Raw genomic sequence first — 24,890 nt, 5'->3', positions numbered from 1 at the left:
TCAGGAGTAATAAAACAACATTTTATTTTAAGTGAATATAAGAACTTTTTATGTTCAAAGTGTTTCTCAGCTGTACTTGTAACCAAAGGATACCACATTCATATAATTTTGTGACAAGGTGTTTTACAAATACACAGGACAACTATATGGCTGTTATGCTTTTAATGAATGGAGGGAGGTACAAAATGCATCAATGCAAAAGAATGGTTTACATACTCATTAGCATAGTGATTAATGTTAATTTAGGGATACACAATGTGTTAAACCTCAACTACAAAGTTTCCTGCAACCTAAGATAATGGAAAAGCTCCTTAAGTTTTTACCCACCACCTTTAAAGTTCTGAATGGTGTCTGGAAGAACTAAAAAGTAATAGGCTCCTTTCAGCTGTGGTTAAGAACTCTAGTGAAGCTGTATGGCAATGACACTGGGACTGTGAAGTTTCCCCAAAAGGGCTTTCTAGATTACCACATCACAAACTTTAAAGGTATTTCCAGTAACAGGCAAGTTGAGTGGCTTAATAGTTTAAAAGTGGAAAGGAGTCAAGATGTCTCATTTTAGAGAATTTTTAAACCTGGTTATAAATACCATCTCTCTCCTACAGAGAAACTTTTTTAAAGCATGGATATAACTTTAAGGATACTAAGGAAACATCGATAGTTTTCATAAAGCTTCAATAAACACCCCAAGGCACAAGTGTTCAAAACTTCCTATTCACTAAAATGTCACTGCATTATACTTTTATTAGAGGTATAGGTATGCTATGCTTGCAGTGAGCGGACGTTTAATTTATGCCTAGTTAAAAGCACCAGGTGTCAAGTTCAGCTTCCATTTACACAGGATGCACCAATAACACTTAGGATAGTGAATCGTTCAAGTACTACATTTCCAACATACTTTGCTTTTTGATTAGTCAGCACTGGGGGCTCTGCTGCCTGTAGTTCTTCAGAATATTTTGGAAGAGGCTAGAACTACTCTGAATATAGGCTTCAAGCAATATGGAGCCCTTCTGAAAGAGATGTTCTTCTTTCATAATAACATTTAGAGAAGGAAATACAATCTTGCAAAATCTGAATGTCTTTCAAAAGAAGAAAAATAATGTAGAATCTGGCACCTAAGCTAAAATGTTTTGTGACAAATGTCAAAAATTGCCAAGACTTTCAATATGTGTTTTGGTAAGAAAAAAACACTATATTGGCAAGGTTAATGATATACAATAGTATATTAATTAAATAGAAGAATTCATTAATGGAAGAAAACCCACAATAAGGGAAGCATCCAAAGACTGCCAATCAAAAGCTTAAGTAATTTTACTCGCTTTAGAATACATGAACACACTTTGATTATAGAACTATTTCATTTTTAAAACTACAGTGTTGTAATGTACTTCTAATAACAACCCAATCTGAGGAGCCATGGAGGCTTATGAGAAAGACCTACCCACTAAGATGCATTTCTAGCGTAGGGGTGAATTAATACTTCTGTAAGAAGGAACCTGAATCACCTCAGCATCAACAAATCGCCTTTTTCTTTTACACAGTAGTTCATAATTTGATGACTAATTTCTCTTCATTAGTTCAAAACTGGGGAGGAAAGGAACTACATCAGACCCAGAGACAATGATTTCGCAAGCCACAGTCACTCAGCTCATGGATTTGTGATAATCTGCAGAAAATTTGCTTGACTAGTACTTGATTCCTTCACATCTGTAAAGAAAAGTCCACATAAAAAGTCACTTCACTGTAAGATTAAAAGCAAATGTCTTCCCACTTTAAAGCTCTCGTTTCTCAATAAGCTATTAGAAACCACACAGGCTCCAAAAATTCTGACAGCTACATCATCTGGAAAGGTTACTTTCAAGTATGTCCTAGTGATTTCATGGAGCAAGTTCAAGTGAAACGAAGTTTCTATGATCTCTCTTTTCCCACCTCACCTAATACACAAACCATTAACAGAAATACAGTTCGATGAGCAAACTGAATTCATATATAAGACAAATCATAAGCAGCTAAAATTCTAATATTTGCACTAGTGGTATATACCAACCTGTAGAGGAGTTCGATACAACCACTTTTCTTTATCAACTTTAAGCTGCATACAGGCAAAGAGATCACAAACTGCTGGGAGGCCGTAACGGTCTGGGGGAAAGTTGTGTTCCTCCTGTAGGGGCGAATTAAGTAATACTTCCTGCAACAAGACAAAGGGTGGGTTGCTACGTGACAAGTGGGATGCATGATACCAACAATTCATCTTCCAAACAGTCTAATGTCTATAAAGAATGATGTGAATGTTGGGCATTCTAGTAACAGAGCAAAAGTGACAACTATTTTCTCTACCCCTAATCTCTTCCATAAATTGCAATAAAATAGGCCAGATGGGGATTTGGGGCATAGAAAATGCACACAAACTTCAGTATGAATAATCATAAATGTTCCGTTGCTAACATGGCACAAAAATTAATACTTAAGCCATATTTAACAGTTAAGATAGTTACGGGTCTGGTCCATTTATTTGCAAGGTTTGAGATTAAGAAAATAAGTATCTATTGAATATACTTCAAATGGTGCTTTTTTAATATCTTGGCTCACCTTGGCCTTCTTTCGAAGTAGCCACTTGTCCTCTCCTGAGGATAACTGGCTAAGATTTCCTGTCTTCTTTCCTGGCAAGACCCAGTCAGCTGTGTTAAAGGGACACCAGGCAGTGGCCAAGGGGCTTGTAAGCTTTTGTTTGCCATCCCTGTCCTCTATAAGAGGCACTTCCTTGTTGGGACATCCTTCTTTGTGTGAGGGGGTCATGAGCCACTCTGACAAGGGACTGTTCCTGATGACTTGGAAGGAATCAGCAATTCTAGAAGAAGCCATTGCCTTTGGTGCCTTAGCTTGTTCTGCTGCCTCTCTTCTGGATGGAGAGAGCCACATGTTCAGCGAATCTTTATGTTTCTCAGGTTCAGGTTTTGGTTCCACAGGCATGCCATTTTTATCCTTTCCTTCTTTCTTCAGAAGCCATTTACACAGAGCTTCCTTCTCACAATTTTCATCACATACACACTCTGCAAAACTTGTACAGGGCTCATTGGCTTTGCAGACCTCCTCTACTTTATATGGGTCTTGATGGTTCTGGACAAGCCAATCCTCAGCAGTCAGGCTGGGAGCGGACAAGGGTTTCTTGGCCTCCAAGTGGTCATTCAGGCATTTCAGATTGCCCAGGTTCTCAATCTCCACACCTTTGGGCTGGTTACCCTGACAATTGGTACAGGAATCAGACTTGACAAGCCAATCATTCACATTGTAGGACTCCTGGAACACCTGGAACAAGAGCTTAAACTTCTCACTGGTGGTTTCACAGCCACCATTCTCAGGCTTCTCAAGCTTATGGGATTCCTGGGGAGTTACCAGCCAGTCAGAGAGATCCATCTCATCTTGATCAAGAGGCTCTAGATCTCCAACCTTTTCGATTTCAATGGAGTAAGAACTGGTAGTAGAATAGCTGTTAGACTTTTGGTAACTTGGTTTTTCAGAAACTTCTTGTTGCTGACTGTTTTGGAGCCAGTTTTCCAAACCCTTCAGGTTGCCCCAGACTTTATTCAAGAAACTGCAGGCTCTAGCAGATGTCTACACAAGAAATACACATTATTACTTTGCTAGAATATTATGACTGCCTTGAAATTCAATGATAAGAGTTCTACTTATATTTACCACACTACAAAATGTTTTTAAGTATACGTAGCCAAAAGACATGGGATTTCTCTGAGATATTAAAATACATAACTATATTAAAACTTATATTTCTGCAGTTAAGAAAAAAAGGCAAACTAGGAGAAAGCATTTATAGCATATCTTGTAGAAAAGAGATAAGTAGTTTTGACATGTGCATTTATGAGTAAAGAAGACAAAAATGAGCCATAGATATTAGAGAAGTCATCAAAGTTGGCTAATAAACATGAAAAATACTCAATCTCCTTAGTAACCTAAGAAACTCAAAAAGTAAAATTATTCTTTGTGTTAAATTCAGAGAAAGAAACTTGTAAATGACTACCACTGTTAGAGATGTTTAGGGAAGAAGGTAAATAAACTGGTATGGACTTTCTGGAAACCCAAATCGACAGTATGTGTTGAAAGCCTTAAAGGGTCTGCAGAACTATAAGAACACAATTTCTAAGAATTCGTTCCTAAAGAACTAATCAAGAATGCATATAAATAATTATCTCCTGGACATGCAAAAGAAATTTATTTATATTCAGAAAAACTGAAGTTTATAGCCAATCAATGAAATACTATATACTATGAGTGATTTTATGGAAGAAATTAAATGACAGAAATATATTCATGCAAGTATATGTTCGCATAAACAAAATGTTACAGTGGTAGTTTCTGCATGTGGGATTATGAGCTTGTATTTCTTTATATAGTTTTTTCCTAAGCTTTTAATCTACAGTGCAGAAGTGTCACTATTGTAATAAAATATTATTTTTAAAATATATGTTTCCCAGACTACAACTAAAAACCAAAGACATACTATCAGTTAATAACTAACCCCATTATGTCACCTATCTCAGAAACAATAAAGGCAGCAACACACCTGACTATTCTCCAAGGTCTGCTTTTGGTTGAGCCAGTCCTGGAGATTGGTGCTGGGTAGGTAAGGAGCCTGGTGACCAACGGCAGGTTTACTTCCAAGGAGCCATTCACTGAGAGGGACAGCTGTGGTGCTGGATGCTGACTTCTGCTAATCACATAATACTTTGCTGCTTAACAAGGCAATGTCAAATGCAGCAGAAACTTTGCCAGAAAAACAGGAGACCCAAGCTCTTTAATCTTGGCTCGGTGCTGACCTTGCACAAGTCAAATGATTTCCCTAAGCCTCCATTTTCACAATTACAAAACAAAGAGTATAGCTGGAAATCAGCTTCTCAACCCAAAACTTCTCAAAACTTTTAGGACCCTATATTCACACTTCTCACACTGCCTTCAGAAGTAAATGATAAAGAGAAGGATCCCTAAGAGAACCAACCCAATCACAAAGCTAATGATAATTTCTTATGAAATAACTGATAACAATTACTTTCTTACTGAACACCTCTAAAACCTCTAAATTTCTGACATTCAGTCTCAAGGGAAGTATAAACTCATTTATTACCACTGGTGCCTTTTTACAAATAAATGATAGCCAAAAAAAAAAAAAAAGTGATATAATCAAAACCCCAAAGAAATACAAGCCAAATAATAACTCAGTTACCAGAAACAAAATGATACTTTACCTGCTCTGGCAATGGGATATAGCCTCTCTTCTCTAAGAAGGACCCAATATTTGATGAACTAGCATGAGCCATCAGGTGCTCAGGAATTTGCTATAAGATAAAAAGCAAATTAGTTGTGTTTACTAATGTTATGCTTTCATACCAAAAAAGTGAACTTGTAATCCCTAAATTTCAAAAGTACTAAGCAAAGTGTTACAGTTCACTAGAATAAATATTCTTCACACTAAATTCAGTGACCTATGAAGTAGTTACAAAATCTGAGAATTCTCTATCTACTACATAACTATCTTCACAGAAGAAACCTTCACCAGAACTGACAGTATTACAACTACTAACGAGACCCAGATGAGACCGGTATTTGACTCTTATAGACCATTCAAGCCATAAATTTCTTAAGAAATAAGTCAAAGGTATTTAAAGAGGTACAAAGATGAATTCCAGAGACAATCAATCAGTCAATAATACATTCCAAGCACTACCAGCCTAATGCTCTATAAATTCAATCAGAACATTTAAGTATCTAAAGTTTACCAAATTCTCAACAAAGTCCCTTTGCATAGTGAAAATGTGCTATTTTTAAGACCATCTGTCTGGCCACAGACCTGAGAAGCTCACTATGAACCTTCTGAGATGAACATGACTTACAATGGTCTTGAGAGACCCAAATGTGGTGATTGCCTGGCGCAGGGCAGTTATGTCAGCTTCAAAGAGTAAAGCAGTTGAATCTTCAGGTTTGAGGGTCAGATTGCCCAATCTGGAGAAAAAAGTAAACAAAATCTGGCTATTTTAAAGGAATATCTATTTCAAATTCATCCAAAATAAAAACCAAATTGTGAGTTATTTGAAGTTTGGTTGAGTAACTCAACCGAAGATAGATAACTTAACCATGTACCGCCAAGTATGATATTAAATATTTAAAGCAAGATGATATTATCAAACGAACATTAAGTTTAACACCAAGTTAAATCCAAGTCACGCAAAGAGTTACAAAGTGACTTTTTAATACACCAAAGTCAAAGAGCCAAAATCAAAACACACAAAAAGGGTCTTTACCTCTCCAGGCAAGCTGAGACTTGATTGGCTAGGTCTTTGTTTTGGGTGCACTCCAGCTGATGAATAAGACAATTGAACTGGCCCAGTAACTAGAAGAAAATTGAAATCATAGAGCCACAATGATCCGAAAAGCACCAAGTGTTTCCAAGTTAACAAATAGCAAATAACACTTGAGATTAGATTTTTATCTGATCTGTATTAATGCTTCATTACAGAAAAGACAGTCTCTGGAAACCAGAAACCACATTATGGCCTTGCCGTCATCTTACCCAGTAGAGCTGTTGGGCCTGCTGCTGAAGTGTCTCCTCTTTAAGCTGATAGATGAGATCTACCTGTTCATACAGCCACACCTCACGGCTTCGAAGGCATTCCAGGTGGCGGCTTATGCAGCTGTGAATCTGGGCTTTGACCTAGGAAACATAAATATGTTAGCTTCACCAAAGAACAGTGTTTCCCAAAGAATGGTAAGGTTCTTAAATTTCTGGGGGTCACAAATCCTTCTGATTATCCAATGATGACATGTATGGAGTACCTCCCCAGAAAAATGCATACATTTAAAATTTTGCCTATAATTTCAGGGTTGAATGTTCCAAAGCCCACCCATCGAACAATCAAAGCCCCATGGACCCAGTTTAAGGTTTTCAGCCATAAAAGCATCTTTAAGCTCTAAAACCCTCAATACCCTTCCTTCTAAGAGGATAAGGTTTATTTTTGGGTGTCCTAAAGAAGTCAAAAGAAAATACAAGGATATGTCATGTAATACTGATTCCCCTATGTTTTCCACATAATTTGAAAACCTATAGTTTTATAAATTCATCAGTGGAATAAGACAAGAATGTAACTAGCTAGCCCTTATCTCTTTTCTCACCCTACGAATAAGCAACACATTTACAGCAGACCAATTTTGTGAAGAGATGAACCACTACGTGTCAACAGCCAGAGGACTATTAGGGTAGACAGTTTACTTAAAATTATTAACTAAATGTTTCTGGAAGTACAAACAGTGATGCAAAAGAGGGATAAATACAAAAATCCTATGGAAGAAAATCTTAATGGCTCTATTATTTATGATTTATCCATGAGAATTATCCATGAGAATCCACATAAGGAACTATATTTCAAAACACCTTTTCAGGTATAGTAAAATAGTATTTCAGTCATGTAATACTTGGTCTACCAATTCACCAACAGAATGCTGTTAGGCCAATAGAAGGAACAGATTTCATCTTGGCCTGCTCTTAACAACTAACTCATTTACAGAATCATGCCATGCCAATACCAAATTAAAAGACAGCAGGGGATGTGGAAATGCCATCCTTTGTGCACCAGGAACACAACTGACCAGTTCAATGGCTGAGCTCATTCATTTTGCTACTTTTTAGTTGATGGCAGTGCTTGGCACAGGCACCACAGAGAGGAGCAATCAAAAATGCAGGCTAAACTGAACTCTGTAAGGTGGTACAAGAATTTCTAGATTCTTCTAACATCTGCTCCATTTCCCCTTTGGAATCAAAGGCACCAAACATTTCAGGCGGATAATGCAAGGCATGGGATAAAAACTTTTTGGTTTGGAGAAGCCAATCCTTGGCTATGCTCTAACTAGACCTGTGCTAAGAGTTCAGACAAGGGAAAAGAAAAGCATACATCACACCTCTCGCAAGTTATCTTTAATTTGCTGCTCAGCCCGGAGAACTCCACCAATAGCAAGCTCCAAGTCCCTCCGTGCATCACAACACCTCAAAAGGGGTTCTCTATTAGTGGAGCAGCCACTCTGGTCCTGTGAGGTACTCATTCTGCACCTTGTTCCTTTAAAAAAAAAAAATCCAAATTACACTATAATTACAACCAAACACCTTGCAATCATTCCCCCAACCAACTCCCAGTTACTATTCATGACTATTTAACATTACTTCCAACATAGGACCTGGCACACAGCATACCCTTAATATATATAACCTGTCTATCCGCCGCACCACCCCCCTCCCCTGACCACGACTGTCATCCTTCCCTATCTATCCTGGATAAATCTAAAATCAGAGATGGTTTCTAAATACTGATAAAAAGAAGGTCGTGATCACAGTAGCCCAGCATGGATTCACTAGGCCCTGTGAATGCATGGGCTTAGATGGATTCCAAGTAATTTTTTTTACTTAGAATCCAAAGTTACTTCTTTCTTGGGTAGTTTTACTAAACTGGCCCGTCAAGTCAATGCTGTAGACATGATATATTTGGACAACAGTAAGACCTGTGACAAGGTTGTATACTACCTTTGTGGACAAAGTAAACATGGGCAAAACAGGACAACTAAATTGAATCATAAAATTATGTTTTACAAAGTACTCAAAAGATAATGGATTAAAACCAGTCTGTTAAGTTTTTAGAGGTATGCCCCTGTTTTCCCCAGTTACTCAACAGTTGCCTCTAATTGCCTGGATGAAAACATAGAAGACATTAAAGCTGGAGATAACATGGGGCTATGACAAAAACAGATTTCAAGACAAGCTCTACAGAGCTGTTAAATCTTGTAAAGCAAAATGCACTTTTGTTTTTACTTGAATGGGGGAGGCCAAAATGGAAAACAGTGTATTTCAAAGAATGGAGATTTTTTTTTTAATTTATTTTTTATTGATGGACAATTGCTTTACAGAATTTTTTCTGTCAAACCTCAACACGAATCCGCCGTAGGTATACATATATCCCCTCCCTTTTGAACCTCCCTCCCACCTCCCTCCCCACCCCACCCCTCTAGGTTGATGCAGAGCCCCTGTTTGAGTTTCCTGAGCCACACAGCAAATTCCCGCTGGCTATCTATTTTACATACGGCAATGTAAGTTTCCATGTTACTCCTCCCATACATGTCACCCCTCCTCCCCTCTCCCCAAGTCCATAAGTGTATTCTCTATGTCTGTTTCTCCATTGTTGCCCCTGTAAATAGATTCTTCAGTACCATTTTTCTAGATTTCCGTATACATGCATTAGGATACGGTATTTATAAAAGAATGGAGATTTTTAATTGAAAGCAAGCTTTATGTGAGTTAGCAGCACACTGGATCTCAAGGAAAAAATTACTTACTATATGACTACATTTACCGAAAGCATAGCATTTGCCACAGGACTAATCTGTTCCACGTTTATTAGACTAATTTTGAAATTTCTCTCTGAATAACAAACTTCAGAAACAGGCACTTAGGGAAAAAAAAAGAGGGGGGGCCTCAAAACCGTGAAAAATTTCTCCAGGAAGACAGGCTGTTTAGTCTAGATAAGAGAAGTCTCTGGGACAACAAGATTACTATTCTGGAATATGTGGAGACCTGTTAAATAAAATTAGCCTTGTTCAGAATGACCCAAAAGGAGTAGAGAAGGACTAATAGCAGATATCTGAGGCAACACATATAAGAAATTCCCTAACAATCCTGAAGGAAACGACCTTGCAGAGAAGCCAGCCAGCTCTCAGGTGAACAGCAGTCTACCCGGAGCAGAGCCCTGCAAACGGCTGACGGCTCCTGTGAGACGCAAGGAACTCTGGCCTCCCCTGCATCTTCAAGCGGAAGTTTAGCGCCAGGTGGCTGGTTAGCTAGAACCTGAGAAGGGCCAAATGCAGCAAGATTCCCCATCCTCAGAAACAAGGCAATGGGAGGAAGAAATTCAGTAGGCTCACTTCTGACCACCTCAGCAAAAGAGATTCACATTCACGAACTAGATTTACTAAAAATAACAGAAAGATTCAGGAAATTTTCTAACTTCCCCCTGCTATTTTGTTGCCACAGTCTGGTTCCCTATAATCATCTCTGAAAATGGAAGGGCTTCATTAACTGGATTCGACAGGAATCCCCTTGGAGATTTTTTTACCCCTTAAAACACTAGCTGTAGCTACTTTGCTGCTTTCATTTTCACACTGTAAGCGGCCCTGTTTTAAACACACCCATTAGTGTACACTCAGAGCACACAGTAGGAACCTGCCAAATGTGGGTAGAATGCTGGCTCATATTCAGAGAGCAGAATGTCACCTCATTACCACAAGTTGCTTTACTTTGCACGTAAGTTACATGCAAAGCATATTCAGCTTTCAAATATACTAAACAACTTTCACCTTTGCCTAATTTCCCACTCTTAGTTCCTTACCATTTGTGTAGAATGCCACAATGTCTAGCAAAGTGTAAATTTTAAGCAGTGACATTAAATTAAAATGTTGCTTCACAATGTTAAAAAACCCCATAGCTCTAGATCATGTGGGAAACAAATTCAAATGCATACAATGCAGAAAAGTAGGTCTTCTCAAAGCAATCACAAATACTACACCTTGCCTAACAAGAATAGAATATGGCAAAAATACACAAATTGGATTTTCGCCTTATTAGCTATGGATACAAATTAGGATGAGATTTTAAAGTTATAAAACTGATTCTTTGCCACATATTTACCCACCTTGTTTTCAAAATAAAATGAGCATTATCCTTCAAAACAGTCACCTGGTTAGAGTAAGAGTCTTTAAAAACCTGTTTCAAAAAAAACAAACAAACCTGTTTCATTCTCTTACACCCAACCCAGAGATGTCTGTCTCTTTGCTGCCCTTGGCTCTGACCCTCCTCCTTCCTGTGGAGCAGTCACGGGGTAGTCAGCTTCCATAGCCTAGATCCCAAGAAAGAAGCTGTGCAAAGGTTTGTCTTCTTGTACTGCAGTGAGGAGGAAACCCTCAGAGCTGAAATCAACAACTCTACCACACAGGTCAATTCAAACCACAGTAAGGTGAAGCCAGAGCTAGATTCCTGAACTGTCACATTCAAAGACACTTGTATGAGTTATCTTAAGTCCACAGGGTCAATTTCAACAATTTATTTGTTTCAGGTTGGAGAGCCAGTGTAGCAAGTGTGATGTTGAAGAGATTACTCTGAAGCTTGAGAAACCAGAATTCCAGTTACATCTGCAACCTTGAGACCCATGAGCTAGTTACTTAACCTCTCTGGACCACAATTTCTCTAGAAAAATGGAGACAACAGTAGCTATTAATACAAAGTGCTGCAATAAAGATAAACTGAGATAATATCTGCCTATAGGCACTTAACCCAAGCCCTGCACTTTTTAACCTTTGGTTGCTTCTGTAATTAGGTTTAGCTGAGTTAATAGGGACCTTCAGAATCTCTACCTTTGGACTGTAGAAAGAAGCACTGAAACTAGAAAAGGCTCTCAAGTGACAATGCTCTGACTCAGAATCAATTAGCCATTAATTAATGCTATGATCTTGAACCATTTGCCCTTTTTGAACCTAATGTTCTAATTAACAAGTGAAGATAACAATATCTACCTCAGAGACTTAGCGGTCAGGGTGTGGTACTTGTTTAATCAACATAGCTCTCCATCTACTCGCTCACTATATAACATAGCAAAACCTAAGTTGTTTTTATGGCAAAAACTCAGTGGTCTAAACCCTCCAGTATATTAATATACGAAGTATACACACACTTCTCTGCCCTACTACCTTCAAAAGAGGATTGACTTTAAAAAAAAAAGTATTGCCTTAAATGTGTGGGGTGTTTTTGTTTGAGACAAGTTAAAAGTTTAAGTGCTTTCCAAAACGTCCCTGCCTCTAGGATTTCTGTTCGAGGTTTTGGGGAAGGAGAGAGATCATGGGAGAAATACACACATTCCTCACATAAATAAAGCTCCAGGAAAAACATAGAGCTTTCCTCAAAGTAGGCTCCGCCACTCGGGCGGCCCACTAGGCCCTCCTGCTGCCAGAGGAACCCCCAAGCCCTTCTCCCTCAAGATTCCGTCAAGGGCTGCCTTTGTGGCTCAGCTGGTAAAGAATCTGCCCGCAATGTGGGAGACCTGGGTTCGATCCCTGGGTTGGGAAGCTCCCCTGGAGAAGGGAAAGGCTACCCACTCCAGTATTCTGGCCTGGAGAACGCCATGGACTGTATAGTCCGTGGGGTCGCAGAGTCTCAGACACAACTGAGCAACTTTCATTTTCTTTCCTCGAAGAGTTCCACAAACTATATATGCCATATTTGCACAATACTCTGCACAAATCTAGTTATGAAATCCAAAGGACAGGGAACAATAATTGAGCAACTAAACCGCAAATGAAGCTAAGTGCTTGTCATATGGTTTAACCATAAAATTTCCAAAGAGCTAGAACCCTCTTGTGACCAATACTAAACACAATTTAAAATTAGAAAAACCTTAGGCATCTCTGTGGTAGACTACTCTCATTACACTGATGATGCCACAAAGACCCAGAGTGTTTAAATGACCTATCTAAAGGGTCACCACAGCCGTAACATGAAGACTTGGGTTTAGAACTAGGGTTCCTAGGGTGAAGTCCTGAATTCTCTCCTGACCAGTTTGTTCTTCCTTAGTGCATCACCCATATATTCTTTTTATTTGCCAACAGGAGGTTAAAATCAACATTCCAATGGGTTACTACTGGAACACCTTCCATTAAGACTCTCAGTCTATTCATAATCCTCAAAAAAACCAATTTTTCATAACCTTCTTCCTTAGATAATGCTAACAAAAATAAACAACATGTCATGACAGGCTCAGAATAACCAAAACACTTCCAAGTATGAAAGACAGGAACAAGAGCCCTGGGATCTTACCTCACATCTTATCACAACCACTCTGCATCCTCTGTCTAAAAGAAGGTTTGTATCATTTCTAACTGCACCTTCCAGGTCTCACTGACTCCTTCCCAAATGCTCTCCTCTCCAAAAAGATGTCCATTTTTCACTTATATTCCTAGCATCTAAATCATTGCTAAAAGACCCATAAGGTACTTATTATATTCTATGAATTACTAAATTAGAATACTAATGGTCCATTTGGTTATCTCTGATGAGACAACATATATCAGAATATTTGTACAAATTTTCAAGAAAAAAATTTACACTAATAGTCCACATGCAATTTTACCGTGACACATTTCTTAATGGGTTCTTTCTTCCGTCAGTTTTTAAAGCTAAAGGTTTGTTTTTTTAGTATCACAAATCATTAACTCAAGGTTATATATACGTATCGCATCCTAGCCCACAGTTTCTGAAATTCAGGATGAATCTCCGTTAATTTTTTAAAGCATGTAAATAAAGGTTAACGCCTGAAGAAACGCACAAAATAAGGGAATTACAATTCACGACAGCATATTTTAAGATCATTTAACACTTCAGACCTTACTGCACTCAGATCTGTCCACCTATATACATGTAACTATAAGCAACCAATTCCAGCACATCAACTTTCCAAAGCAAAAACTGAAAACGAACCACAATATTAGTCATTACCATCTAATGCTAAGTACGGCGTTTCTAGTTCAAAAGCAACAGTGACACATGCGACCTTCCAGGCTCCCCAACACTTTCTAGGAGCACAGTTGCCCAAAAAAGCCTGCGTCTGTTCCTCCCAGGAAGCCGCAGCCGCGTGTTCACTGTTTCAGAGCAGGTACCGGTACCGATCAGCACGCATGCGCACAGCAGAGACCTTTCCCGGCCCACCCAGGGAAGCCCATCCAGAGGGCACCCGTTGCGGCCCTGGGCTGCCGGACATACCTCCTCTCAAGCTAGGCCCCGGCGCGCGAGCTGCCCAGCAAGCAGGACGCTGCTTTATCAGGGACAGGGGTGAGAAAGGTTCCTGGGCCCGCAGACAGCGCCCCGCCCCGCCAGCGCGTCTGGCAGCGCCCCACGGGCGGGCGGGAGCGCGCACGTCGGGCGCAGGGCGGGGCCGGAGGCTCCGCCCACTCGGGAGGCCCCCTGGGTCCCCTCCGCTGCCCGAGGAGGCCCCACCCCACTCCCGCCCCGCCTCCCTCAAGACTCTTGGTTCCGAGTCGCTTGGGCGCCACCGCCACCGGCCACTCCGGGAGAAGCCAGCCGGCAGAGCCTCGAGAGACACCAGGGGGCTCCTCTCCAGCCTCTCTGCGGTCCACCTGCTCCTCCATTTAGCCTCTGTGTCCACCCTGATCCACACCCCAAATCGTCAAGACGTCTTTAAGGATTTTGCTGCTAATCACTACAAAGAAATAACAAACGTGGGTCAGTAAGGTTTCCGAAGTTGTTATTAGAATGTTCTGGCAGTAGTTCGTGACTCCCTCTGAGATCACCACTGTCAGCCTAGCTGAAGTTCAGGTCTCGGCTTTTGTTTCAGGCTCTGACATTTCCTCACATCTGTGACATACCTCTACCTGTACCCCGCTGTCCCTCTGTCTCTCAAACACACTCCCACATGGCCTCAGTCCACTTCTGCATTTAATGCTCATAGATGCTTTTCATTCAACAAATTGACTGAGCACCAACCAGATGCAAAGCTCTATTCTAGGTGCTGGGAAGACAGTAGTGAAATAAAAGCCCTACCTGGAGAGTCAGTAATACGGAGTAGTTGAGAGAATGAACTCTGGAGCTACACCATTTGGGTACAAAACCTGGCTCTGTCATTTAGATGCTCTGTAACCTTAGGCAAGTCACTTAACCAATCTATGCCTCAGTTTCCCCATCTGTAAAATGAGGACAATAATAATGGGTCAACTCAATGCGAATTCTATGAATTGGTACATAAAAAAGTGTTTAGATGAACATTGGGGTGCACGTGTCTCTTTCAGATCTGGTTTCCTCAGTGTGTATGCCTAGGAGTGGGATTGCTGGGTCATATGGCAGTTCTACTTCCAGTTTTTTAAGGAATCTCCACACTGTTCTCCATAGCGGCTGTACTAGTGTGCATTCCCCCAACAGTGTAAGAGGGTTCCCTTTTCTCCACAGCCTCTCCAGCATTTATTGCTTGTAGACTTTTGGATAGCAGCCATCCTGACTGGCGTGTAATGGTACCTTATTGAGGTTTTGATTAGCATTTCTTTGATAATGAGTGATGTTGAGTGTCTTTTCATGTGTTTGTTAGCCATCTGTATGTCTTCTTTGGAGAAATATCTGTTTAGATCTTTCGCCCATTTTTTGATTGGGTCATTTATTTGTCTGGAATTGAGCTGCAGGAGTTGCTTGTATATTTTTGAGATTAATCCTTTGTCTGTTTCTTCATTTGCTATTATTTTCTCCCAATCTGAGGGCTGTCTTTTCACCTTACTTATAGTTTCCTTTGTAGTGCAAAAGCTTTTAAGTTTCATTAGGTCCCATTTGTTTAGTTTTGCTTTTATTTCCAATATTCTGGGAGGTGGGTCATAGAGGATCCTGCTGTGATTTATGTCAGAGAGTGTTTTGCCTATGTTCTCCTCTAGGAGTTTTATAGTTTCTGGTCTTACATTTTAGATGTTTAATCCATTTTGAGTTTATTTTTGTGTATGGTGTTAGAAAGTGTTCTAGTTTCATTCTTTTACAAATGGTTGACCAGTTTTCCCAGCACCACTGTTTATAATAGCCAGGACATGGAAGCAACCTAGATGCCCATCAGCAGACGAATGGATAAGGAAGCTGTGGTACATATACACTATGGAATATTACTCAGCCATTAAAAAGAATTCATCTGAATCAGTTCTAATGAGATGGATGAAACTGGAGCCCATTATATAGAGTGAAGTAAGCCAGAAAGATAAACACCAATAGAGTATACTAACGCATATATATGGAATTTAAAAAGATGGTAACGATAACCCTATATGCAAAACAGAAAAAGAGACACAGATGTACAGAACAGACTTTTAGACTCTATGGGAGAAGGCAAGGGTGGGATGTTCTGAGAGAACAGCATTGAAACAAGTATACTATCAAGGGTGAAACAGATCACCAGCCCAGGTTGGATGCATGAGACAAGTGCTCGGGGCTGGTGTGCTGGGAAGACCCAGAGGGATGGGATGGAGAGGGAGGTGGGAGGGGGGATCGGGATGGGGAACACATGTAAATCCATAGCTGATTCATGTCAATGTATGGCAAAAACCACTACAATATTGTAAAGTAATTAGCCTCCAACTAATAAAAACAAATGGAAAAAAATAAATAAAGAGAAAAAAATGTTTAGGACAGTACCTGGCACATAATAAGTGCTTCCTGTCTGATGATTATAATGCTCATGGTACTCTAGTTTGATGTCCTTTTCTCTGAAGATAATCCTTATAGTCTGCATATCCAATCAGGTCGAAGACAAAATTCTATACAGCCTTGTCACACCTTTTAAATCAATTATTTTTACTGTAAAATATGAATTCTCATCAGGCTGCATAACTTATATGCAGGGTATATCATGCAAAATGCCAGGCTGGATGAAGCACAAGCTGGAATCAAGACTGCCAGGAGAAATAACAATAACCTCAGATATGCAGATGACACCATCCTTATGGCAGAAAGTGTAGAGGAACTAAAGAGCCTCTTGATGAAAGTGAAAGAGGAGAGTGAAAAAGTTGGCTTAAAATTCAACATTCAAAAAAAAAAAAAAAACTCAACATTCAAAAAAAAACAACAACACTCAACATTCAAAAAACTAAGATCATGACATCCAGTTCCATCATTTCATGGCAAATAGATGAGGAAACAATGGAAACAGTGACAGACTTTATTTTCTTGGGCTCCAAAATCACTGCAGATGGTGACTGCAGCCATGAAATTAAAAGACGCTTGCTCCTTGGAAGAAAAGCTATGACCAACCTAGACAGCATATTAAAAAGCAGAGACATTACTTTGCCAACAAAAGTCTGTCTAGTCAAAGCTATGGTTTTTCCAGTAGTCATGTATGGATGTGAGAGTTGGACTATAAAGAAGACAGAGCGCTGAAGAATTGATGCTTTTGAACTGTGGTGTTGGAGAAGACTCTTGAGAGGCCCTTGGACTGCAAGGAGATCCAACCAGTCCATCCTAAAGGAAATCAGTCCTGAGTATTCACTGGAAGGACTGATGCTGAAGCTGAAACTCCAATACTTTGGCCACCTGATGTGAAGAACTAACTCACTGGAAAAGACCCTGATGCTGGGAAAGATTGAAGGCAGGAGGAGAAGGGGATGACAGAGCATGAGATGGTTGGATGGCATCACTGACTCAACGGACATTGAGTCTGAGCAAGCTCCGGGAGTTGGTGACGGACAGGGAAGCCTGGAGTGCTGCAGTCCATGGGGTCGCAAAGAGTCAGACACAACTGAGCGACTGAACTGACTGACTCATCTATGCACATGAAGCCACTTTCATAACAGTGAAGAGTAAAGGGAAACCACTTGACAAAAAGCAAAGGCCAGTGAACACTATCAACCTCAATTAAGCATCCCTCAGATTTCAGATGAACAGAATCTATGGACGTGCCTGCTTCATCTGTGATGCACACAGTTTCTGGGGTCCCATGTCAGTCATTCACTACCAAAATTAGTGAGGAAACAATTTCTCTCTTAATTCAAAATATCTTCACTGGATAGCATATTTTGTGAAGATACAAATAAAGCTAGACATACCTCTGAATGATTAAAGTTAAAATTTGATAGCCCTTTGTACTTTAAGTCAACAGCTAGAAAGAAGCAATTCTCTGTATTTTACAGCAATTTTCTGTAAAAATATGACTAATGTCAAGAACTTTCATCTCTCTTATATGCCCCTAAAGATAGTTACAATGTGAATACAATAGGAAATTTGTTGACCGCCACCTACATAACCAGTGGTCTCTATGCCCTCTCTACCAGATCCTGACCAATGCCTGCTCTCCTTCACTTGAACTGAGCTACACAGTTACTGAGAGTCAGTGTTATTCTGTTTATGACAGCTTTAATTGTTACTATAATGAAGTGACTAAAGAGCATACAAATGCAAAGACTGGAGAGAGAAAAAAATAATAAAAATCTAAACAAATTCCACATTCAGACTTTGCAGGTAGCTTTTTACTTCCTTAAGCTTTGTTATTTGCCCTTGCATATTTATGAAATGTTTAGGTTCTAAAGGGGAAAAAGTCATAAGACATTTTACCTCTCTTCTGTTTCAAGATTTCTTCGCTGTCTCCCAACAAGAGAACCATCTATTTCCTAATGTATTAGTAGATCATCTCATTTAAAGAGCATAAACTACAACTGTCCAATGGTTTCCCACCTGCCTACAGGATAAAGTCCAAATTTCTCTAATAAAGTTCTGAGCCTTCTGACTTCAGCCTGATTCTCCTGCTATCTCCCCAGAGCAGCCCTCACATCGTGATCTTCTGGACAGCAGTTTCTCATGCACAGACCTGGCTGGTTCATCTTGTCCAGTCTGGCTCTCCTAGCTCTCTCTGCCAGCAATGCCAGATCCCTCCCTTCTCCCCACCTGTCTGCTTTTCTGACTATACTTAAGTCAGAAAAGCATAGTCACCACTATTAAGCCTTTTCTGACCAAGCATCCCATTTTGCAATAGTTTTAACCTATAGAGGCTTCCCTGGTGGCTCAGATGGTAAAGAATCCGCCTGCCATGCAGGAGACCCAGGTTCAATCTCTGGGTCGGGAAGATCCCCTGGAGAAGGGAATGGCAACCCACTCCAGTATTCCTGCCTGGAGAATTCCATGGACAGAGGAGTCCATGGGGTCGCAAAGAGTCAGACACGAGTCAATGACTAACATACACAATAGAGTTAGCTGCTGCCTCCTCTGGGCTCAGTGTAATATGTGTAAGTTTCCAGTATGACACCTATAACACATGTTATCCTTACTGTTACATGTCTGCCTCCTTAGTCTGAGAGGTCCCTGAGAGAAGGGACCATGTATTGTTGGCTTGGTATCAGTATCATGGCGTTACCAACCCCCCTTCATATTCCATGTGCTCTATTGAACTGACCTAAAAAGAATGGTGTCCCTGGAGTTGTGCAGTGCTGTAACCCTCAACTCAACAGAGGCTTAATACATATTTAATAAACGGATGGATGACTAAATGAGAAATGAATGCTCAGTTTCAGACCAGCCACAGTAAGTATGGTAGAGTTCTGCTTTAAACATAAGTAGTCAACTTGATGTCCCATTCAGAAAGGTTTTTCAGAAGTGGAAATGTTTCTATCATAACTGTTACTTTCCGTTTTCTTTCAAACAAGACAAAACTAGCAAGGATACTGCTACTGAAACTATGATTTCAGGCTAGGCTCTGATATAAAATGCCTTTCCTAATGCCAGAACCATCAAAGCCCAACTATACAGATTCACAAGCACTAGCTGATATGTGAGTTAAAGATGAAACAGTAACTGTGTTTACAGCCATCTCTGGATTTTTTTTTTCTCTGATTTTACAGTACCACAGAAATTCCAGCCTACATCACAGAAGTTTCGTAAGCTTTCAGAACTAGGGCTGTACCCTATCTTCAACTAGAAACTTCTTGCCATAATATAGGAAAAGATGTTATTTATCTATCATCACAGTAATAATATAATTTATCCCTAATTTTATATAGTAAATATCTTGTGGTTTTCCTGACAGAAACAAGCAAATGATAAAATATTTTCCCTCCTCTGAAGCCTAGAGGTCTAGAAATAATGCCAAACTAAAACTCAAAATATCCCCAAGATCATTTTCTTATGAAATCTGTAATTGTTCAAGTATCAAGAGACTTAACTTCCTGTCTATGACCAACTGACAAGCAAAAACTTTTTAACCTATTTTGCCAGTTATTCACTCCTTCACTGAACCAAACTGTCATGTTTCTAGAGGACTCAAGACGATGCTAGCTGAAAGGAATATTTAGTCCCAAACATACACTCAGCCTCAAAACAGAATATCTTGATTTCATTGCATAATCAAGCCAAGTAAAATCAGGGATGACAAGAGAATCAGGGATGGCTAAGAGAGTCAGAATGAAGCATTCATGCCACAAATTTGTTGTTGTTGTTGTTTTAAAGGGACCCTCAAGATAACCTTTTGTTGACTTGCCAGTGAATATTTAATTCAAAGGGTAAGGATGACATGCCAGGATTTCAGGTAATGGTAGACTAGGTGGGAAGTTCACAAATTATGACTGTAATATTAGGATTTAGCAAGCAAAGAATACAAGCTGAGAAGGACCATATGGCTGCTTCTCTAACTGACAAGCAGAGAAACACTACTAAAACAATTCACCAGAGCAGAAGTGGTCAACCGGGCCCCCTTATCAGCTCAGGCCATCTGCATTGCTTGCATCTTCTATGTGCAACAATGTGTTTAGACATACCTATATTGAAAACAAAGCCAAAATAAAAACTGATAGAAAAATTTTAAGTGGGCCAAAGTCAGCAAAAAGAGTAGTAAAACTGCCACAGCAATCTATAGTTCCTTCATGAAACTGAATTTAACCCCGTACATACATACTGGTTGGTTCCTTGTAACAATCACTTAAGACTTGCAAGTTAACTAGTACATATACAGAGACACTGAATTCACTGATTTCAGTAACACTCAGAAAATGCTCTCTGATCTAGCAGCACATGCCACTGTGTATCCCTCATAGAAACACGTCTTGGTTCTCTGAGACTTGGTATACTTTTTTGGAAAGAGTCAAAGATTAATACATGCAATCATTAATATGTGTATGGTATACATGTATTGTAATACATTATTACAAAGTAACACATTAATACATGTAATTAATATATGATAAAGCATTCAGAATAGTCTCGGATTACTTCTGGTAAGAGAATGGGTATACTAATAAAGGAAGACATTTTTTGTAGTTCATCAGTTAAATAAGTCACCCTCATCTGTCTCCAGGATTCCTGCAGAAACCTCATTACCTCTGCCCACTTCTCCCCTCCTCTTAGCCCACTCATCCCTGCCACAATGGCCTTTTTGCTGCTCCGCCAGCATACCAGGAATGCCTCAGGGCACTTGCATTTTCCTCCAGATATCTGTGCCTGCTCCTCTTCCTAGTGTCATCTTCCTTATTATCCTATATAAAATAAGTCTTCCTTCCACACACTTCCCCTTAATATATTTTAAATTATCTCCATAGTATTTATCACAATCTGACACAGAGAAACCATTTATTTTCTGATCCCACTTCAGAAAACAACACTAGAAGGTACATTCCCCACAGACAGAGGCTATCTTTTTGTTCACTGTTACACAGAGGTGCTCAGTAAATAGTTGCTGGAGGAATGGATTCAGTAACTATTTAATATATCTATGAAGCAAGACTTTTTTTTAACACATCATCTCATTTAGTCCTCACAAAACTTTAAGGTACCTACATATTACAAATACAATTTTTAAAACAGGGAAACTAAGGCTTGACAAGGTTAGATGTATTACCTACAGTCACAGGCTTCCAAGTAAAAGAACTAAGATTTAATCCAAGATCTGAGCCTGTGTTCTCCAACCACACAATGGATGGTGAAGGGATCATTTAAGTGTTAAGATTTTACTGTTATTTTTCTTACTCATTCTACAAATATTTACTGTCTAAGCTGACACATACTGTGATAGTCCCTAGGGACACAATGGCAAACTTGGCATCTAGAGGAAAATTTATGCCACTGAGTCACCAAAAACTAAGAAAATAAGAAAACTTTGAAATCAGAGACTGAGATTTACAAGTTCAGCAGTCGCAACAATGACTGCTCTGAATGCCTTCAAGTATGCTAACACTTACTCTGGGAAGGAAATTATCATAAAATTCTAGCCAAGAAGCTAGTGGGGGAGGAATCTGTATCAGAATCACCTGTGCAGTGTTATGAAACCCCTACAGAGGCTCCTGAGATTCTGGCACAGCTAAACTGACTTTAAGTAAAATGGCGGTGGGATAGGGAGTCATATCTAATTCTAAAATAAGATATCTCCTCCCTCTTAGAGAATCACATCTTCCTTTCCCTACATGGCTCACCATGCTTGTCCACTTTTAAAATACCTATTTGCCCAAAATAAGGTAATTGGAGAAGTTAATTTTAACACAAAACACATTATAAAACTTGAGGATTTTCCCTAGGGACCCAAGAACAATAGAAAAGGAGGGAGAAATAAAATGTAAGATATGTTACCCTGCTAGACTTTACATATATCATCTCACTTAACAAATCTGCAAACTAGCAAACCTTCAAAGAGCAAAGCAAGTGACTTGCCTCAAGGTACATGCACCACACTCCCAACTCCACTGTAGCATTTGAGTGAGTCTTCCTCAAAGACTCTGAGGTTCTTTAAAGTTCAGAAATGTCACACTAGTACCCCCGTGCAGAAATGAGTCAACTATGATTACCTGCGCCAACCCCATCCAGAAGTAACTCAACAGTCCCTACAAATATATGTCCATATTACCAACTGGGTAGTGGAAACAGTTGTGGTACAAGGAACCTTACCCTGATTAGAAAACAACACAAAACAGTATGGCGAAAAAAGCTCTGCCTCTGGCGTCAAGTATTACTCTCCGCCTTCTGCCATTCTTGATCTCACCATCCCATGTTATACCACGTGGCACTTAAGCTTATTGACACGATTATTGTTCCTGCTCCAATTATTTAGTTCCATGAAAATAAGGACTATGCCCATATTTTTTTTCAGTGTCATATCCTCAACACCCTGAACATACAGGTGCTGAATTAAACAACTGTTGGTGGAGTGAAGCAATGGACTAACAAGCGTCGCTTTTCTCGTATGTAAAAAGGAGATAAGGGAGCCACCTCTCAGGGTTTTGGAGAGAATTACAAGCACTTTACCGTAAGTTACGCTGGGTTGGCGGGTAGAGGGCCGAAAAAAATGACGGTCTGTCTGTTTCCACCCAACAGGCTAGGAATGTATATACTCTGGGACCGTTCGGGAAAACAGGCCCCTCCTCGCTCCAAGAGACTTCGGCGAGAGCGAGCAAAAACTTGGAGCTGTCACATGCGGGGCTGGGGGGAAGGCGGAAGGGCAGGCTGGCGTTGGTGGTTCCCCGGCCAAGTGTGTCCAAGGACGAAGAAAGAAGGACAGGCTGGGCAGGAAGAAAGAGGTGACCCCTCAGGCCGAGAGTAAAGGGTCAGAGAAAGGAGGGCAAGCCCAGGCCGGCGGGCAGGTAGAAGGTCGCCCTCTGGGCAGGCAAGTCTAGGCAGATGCTGGCCTCCAAAAGCAGGCCCAGACAAGCCCGGGTCGGGCCGAAAAACGGCCACGGCGCCTCAGACCCTCCCGCGTCATGAGAACGGAAGGAGGCCCTCCCGCCCCGCTGGCCACTCCGGTTCTTACCACCTCCGAGTATCGCTCCGGACGTTCAGCAGAGACCTTCACCAAGCCGCCGCCAGACACACGCCGAGGGCCCAAAGGTAGAGTTCTCGCGAGAACACAACCTTCCTCCCACGCCTCATACCACACGTTTGACAGTCTCGCGAGATCTCAAGTCCGGGTCAGCCCAAGGTTCTCGCCTGCCCTCCAGAGGGATCAGAGGGACGGTGCACAAGTTTTCCTGCGCCCCTGATCAGTCTTTTTGCCAGTTTAATAGATAAGGTTAAATGAAAGAAACGTTTGTTGAAGGCAAGTTCTGAAAGGAGGACTATCCTAAGTGATTTTCTCATACCAGATGTCCTCACAAGGTGCATATTATTTAACTTTAACGCACAGATGCAAAATTAAATGTCAGAAGACACAAAAGGACAAAATATGGTTCCATTTACATAAGATACCTACAGAAAAATAGAATAATGGTTTGCCAGACTTGGAGAGGGGGAATTATTTTCATGGATACAAAGTTTCTGTTTAGATAATGGGAAATTCTGGATATGCGGTGTGATGATGATTGCACAGCCATGTCAATGTGCTTAATACCACACAACTGCACCCCAAAATGGCCAAAATGGTAAATTTTAGGTTATGTGTATTTTGCCACAGTTTTTTAAAATTCAATAAATAAATGTCAGAGCCCTATTCCAAACTACACTATCTGACTGCAAAGCATTTGTTTGTACCATATCACACACCACACAATTTTCTACACTCCGTATTCTACCACTCTGTTTGCACCACCACCACACACCTCCCCTCACAATTTGACATTATCCACATTGGAATTTTATTTGTTTGTTTGTTTATTACCAGATGTTAAAATAAGGATCTTTGTCTTGGTTTTGAAGAAGTCCCCAATACTATTATAGCTGCTAACCTGCTCCTCAGATTTCCCAGAAAGATGGAAAGCCATCTGAGTAGGATTTGCAAAGGAAATGATTTTGACAGAGCTTTGTGCAACTCACCCAAGAATGATAAGGGGCAAGGCTATCTCAGCAGAAGGCAACAGGAAACAAATGCAGAAGCTAAAAGGGCTGTCATGAAGGGAATTGGAAGGGGATGTTGTTGTTGTCACTAAATTGTGTCCAACTCTTTGTGACCCCACGGACTGTAGGTGGCCAGCCTCCTTTGTCCATTGGATTGCCCAGGCAAGAATACTGGAGTGGGTTGCCATTTTTTTTTCCAGGGGATCTTCCCAACCCAGGCTTGAACCCGTGTCTCCTGCATTGCAGACAGATTCTTTATCATCTGAGTTACCAGAGAAACCAAATTGGAAAGGGAGCTATGGAGAAAGAGGAGCAGGAGGGAATGTCTAAGAAGCCCATGAAAGGCCCATGAAAAAGTAAATCATCTTAAACACTGTCAGGCAGATGAAGCCAAAATGGCATCATACTCTTAATGTTGCTGTCCCTCATTCCTTTTCGATTCAGATGAAGATTCTGGATTACTATTTTTTTTTTTTTGCAACTAAAAGTGACCAAGGGATTTTTTTAAAAAAATTATCTTATGGTGACC

The 24,890-nt window shown here is 40.3% G+C and overlaps 1 protein-coding gene across 8 annotated transcripts; it reads right to left on the bottom strand.

The window, feature by feature from the left end:
* Positions 1-147: 147 nt before the first annotated feature.
* NCOA4 (nuclear receptor coactivator 4) lies at positions 148-23,463 on the bottom strand. Of its 8 annotated transcripts, none has more exons than XM_043476327.1 (11): positions 23,343-23,409; positions 10,734-10,804; positions 7,960-8,114; positions 6,578-6,718; positions 6,309-6,397; positions 5,901-6,009; positions 5,256-5,345; positions 4,577-4,723; positions 2,587-3,609; positions 2,045-2,185; positions 148-1,704 (listed from the first exon to the last, which is right to left on the bottom strand). In XM_043476327.1, exons 3-11 carry the CDS (start codon positions 8,098-8,100, stop codon positions 1,699-1,701), a joined length of 1,887 nt encoding a protein of 628 aa, XP_043332262.1. In that variant the 5' UTR covers positions 8,101-8,114; positions 10,734-10,804; positions 23,343-23,409; the 3' UTR covers positions 148-1,698. The 8 variants fall into 8 exon arrangements, with proteins under 8 accessions (XP_043332262.1, XP_043332264.1, XP_043332263.1 ...); XM_043476329.1 differs by lacking the exon at positions 10,734-10,804 and adding an exon at positions 22,841-23,094 and having other exon boundaries at positions 23,343-23,403; XM_043476328.1 differs by lacking the exon at positions 23,343-23,409 and adding an exon at positions 13,850-13,992.
* Between the last annotated feature and the right edge of the window lie 1,427 nt (positions 23,464-24,890).

Source organism: Cervus canadensis, chromosome 8, assembly GCF_019320065.1.
Source record: "Cervus canadensis isolate Bull #8, Minnesota chromosome 8, ASM1932006v1, whole genome shotgun sequence".
Classification (NCBI taxonomy): Eukaryota; Metazoa; Chordata; class Mammalia; order Artiodactyla; family Cervidae; genus Cervus; species Cervus canadensis.
The sequence above is the reverse complement of the archived record's forward strand: the minus strand, read 5'-3'. Positions and strand labels throughout refer to the sequence as shown.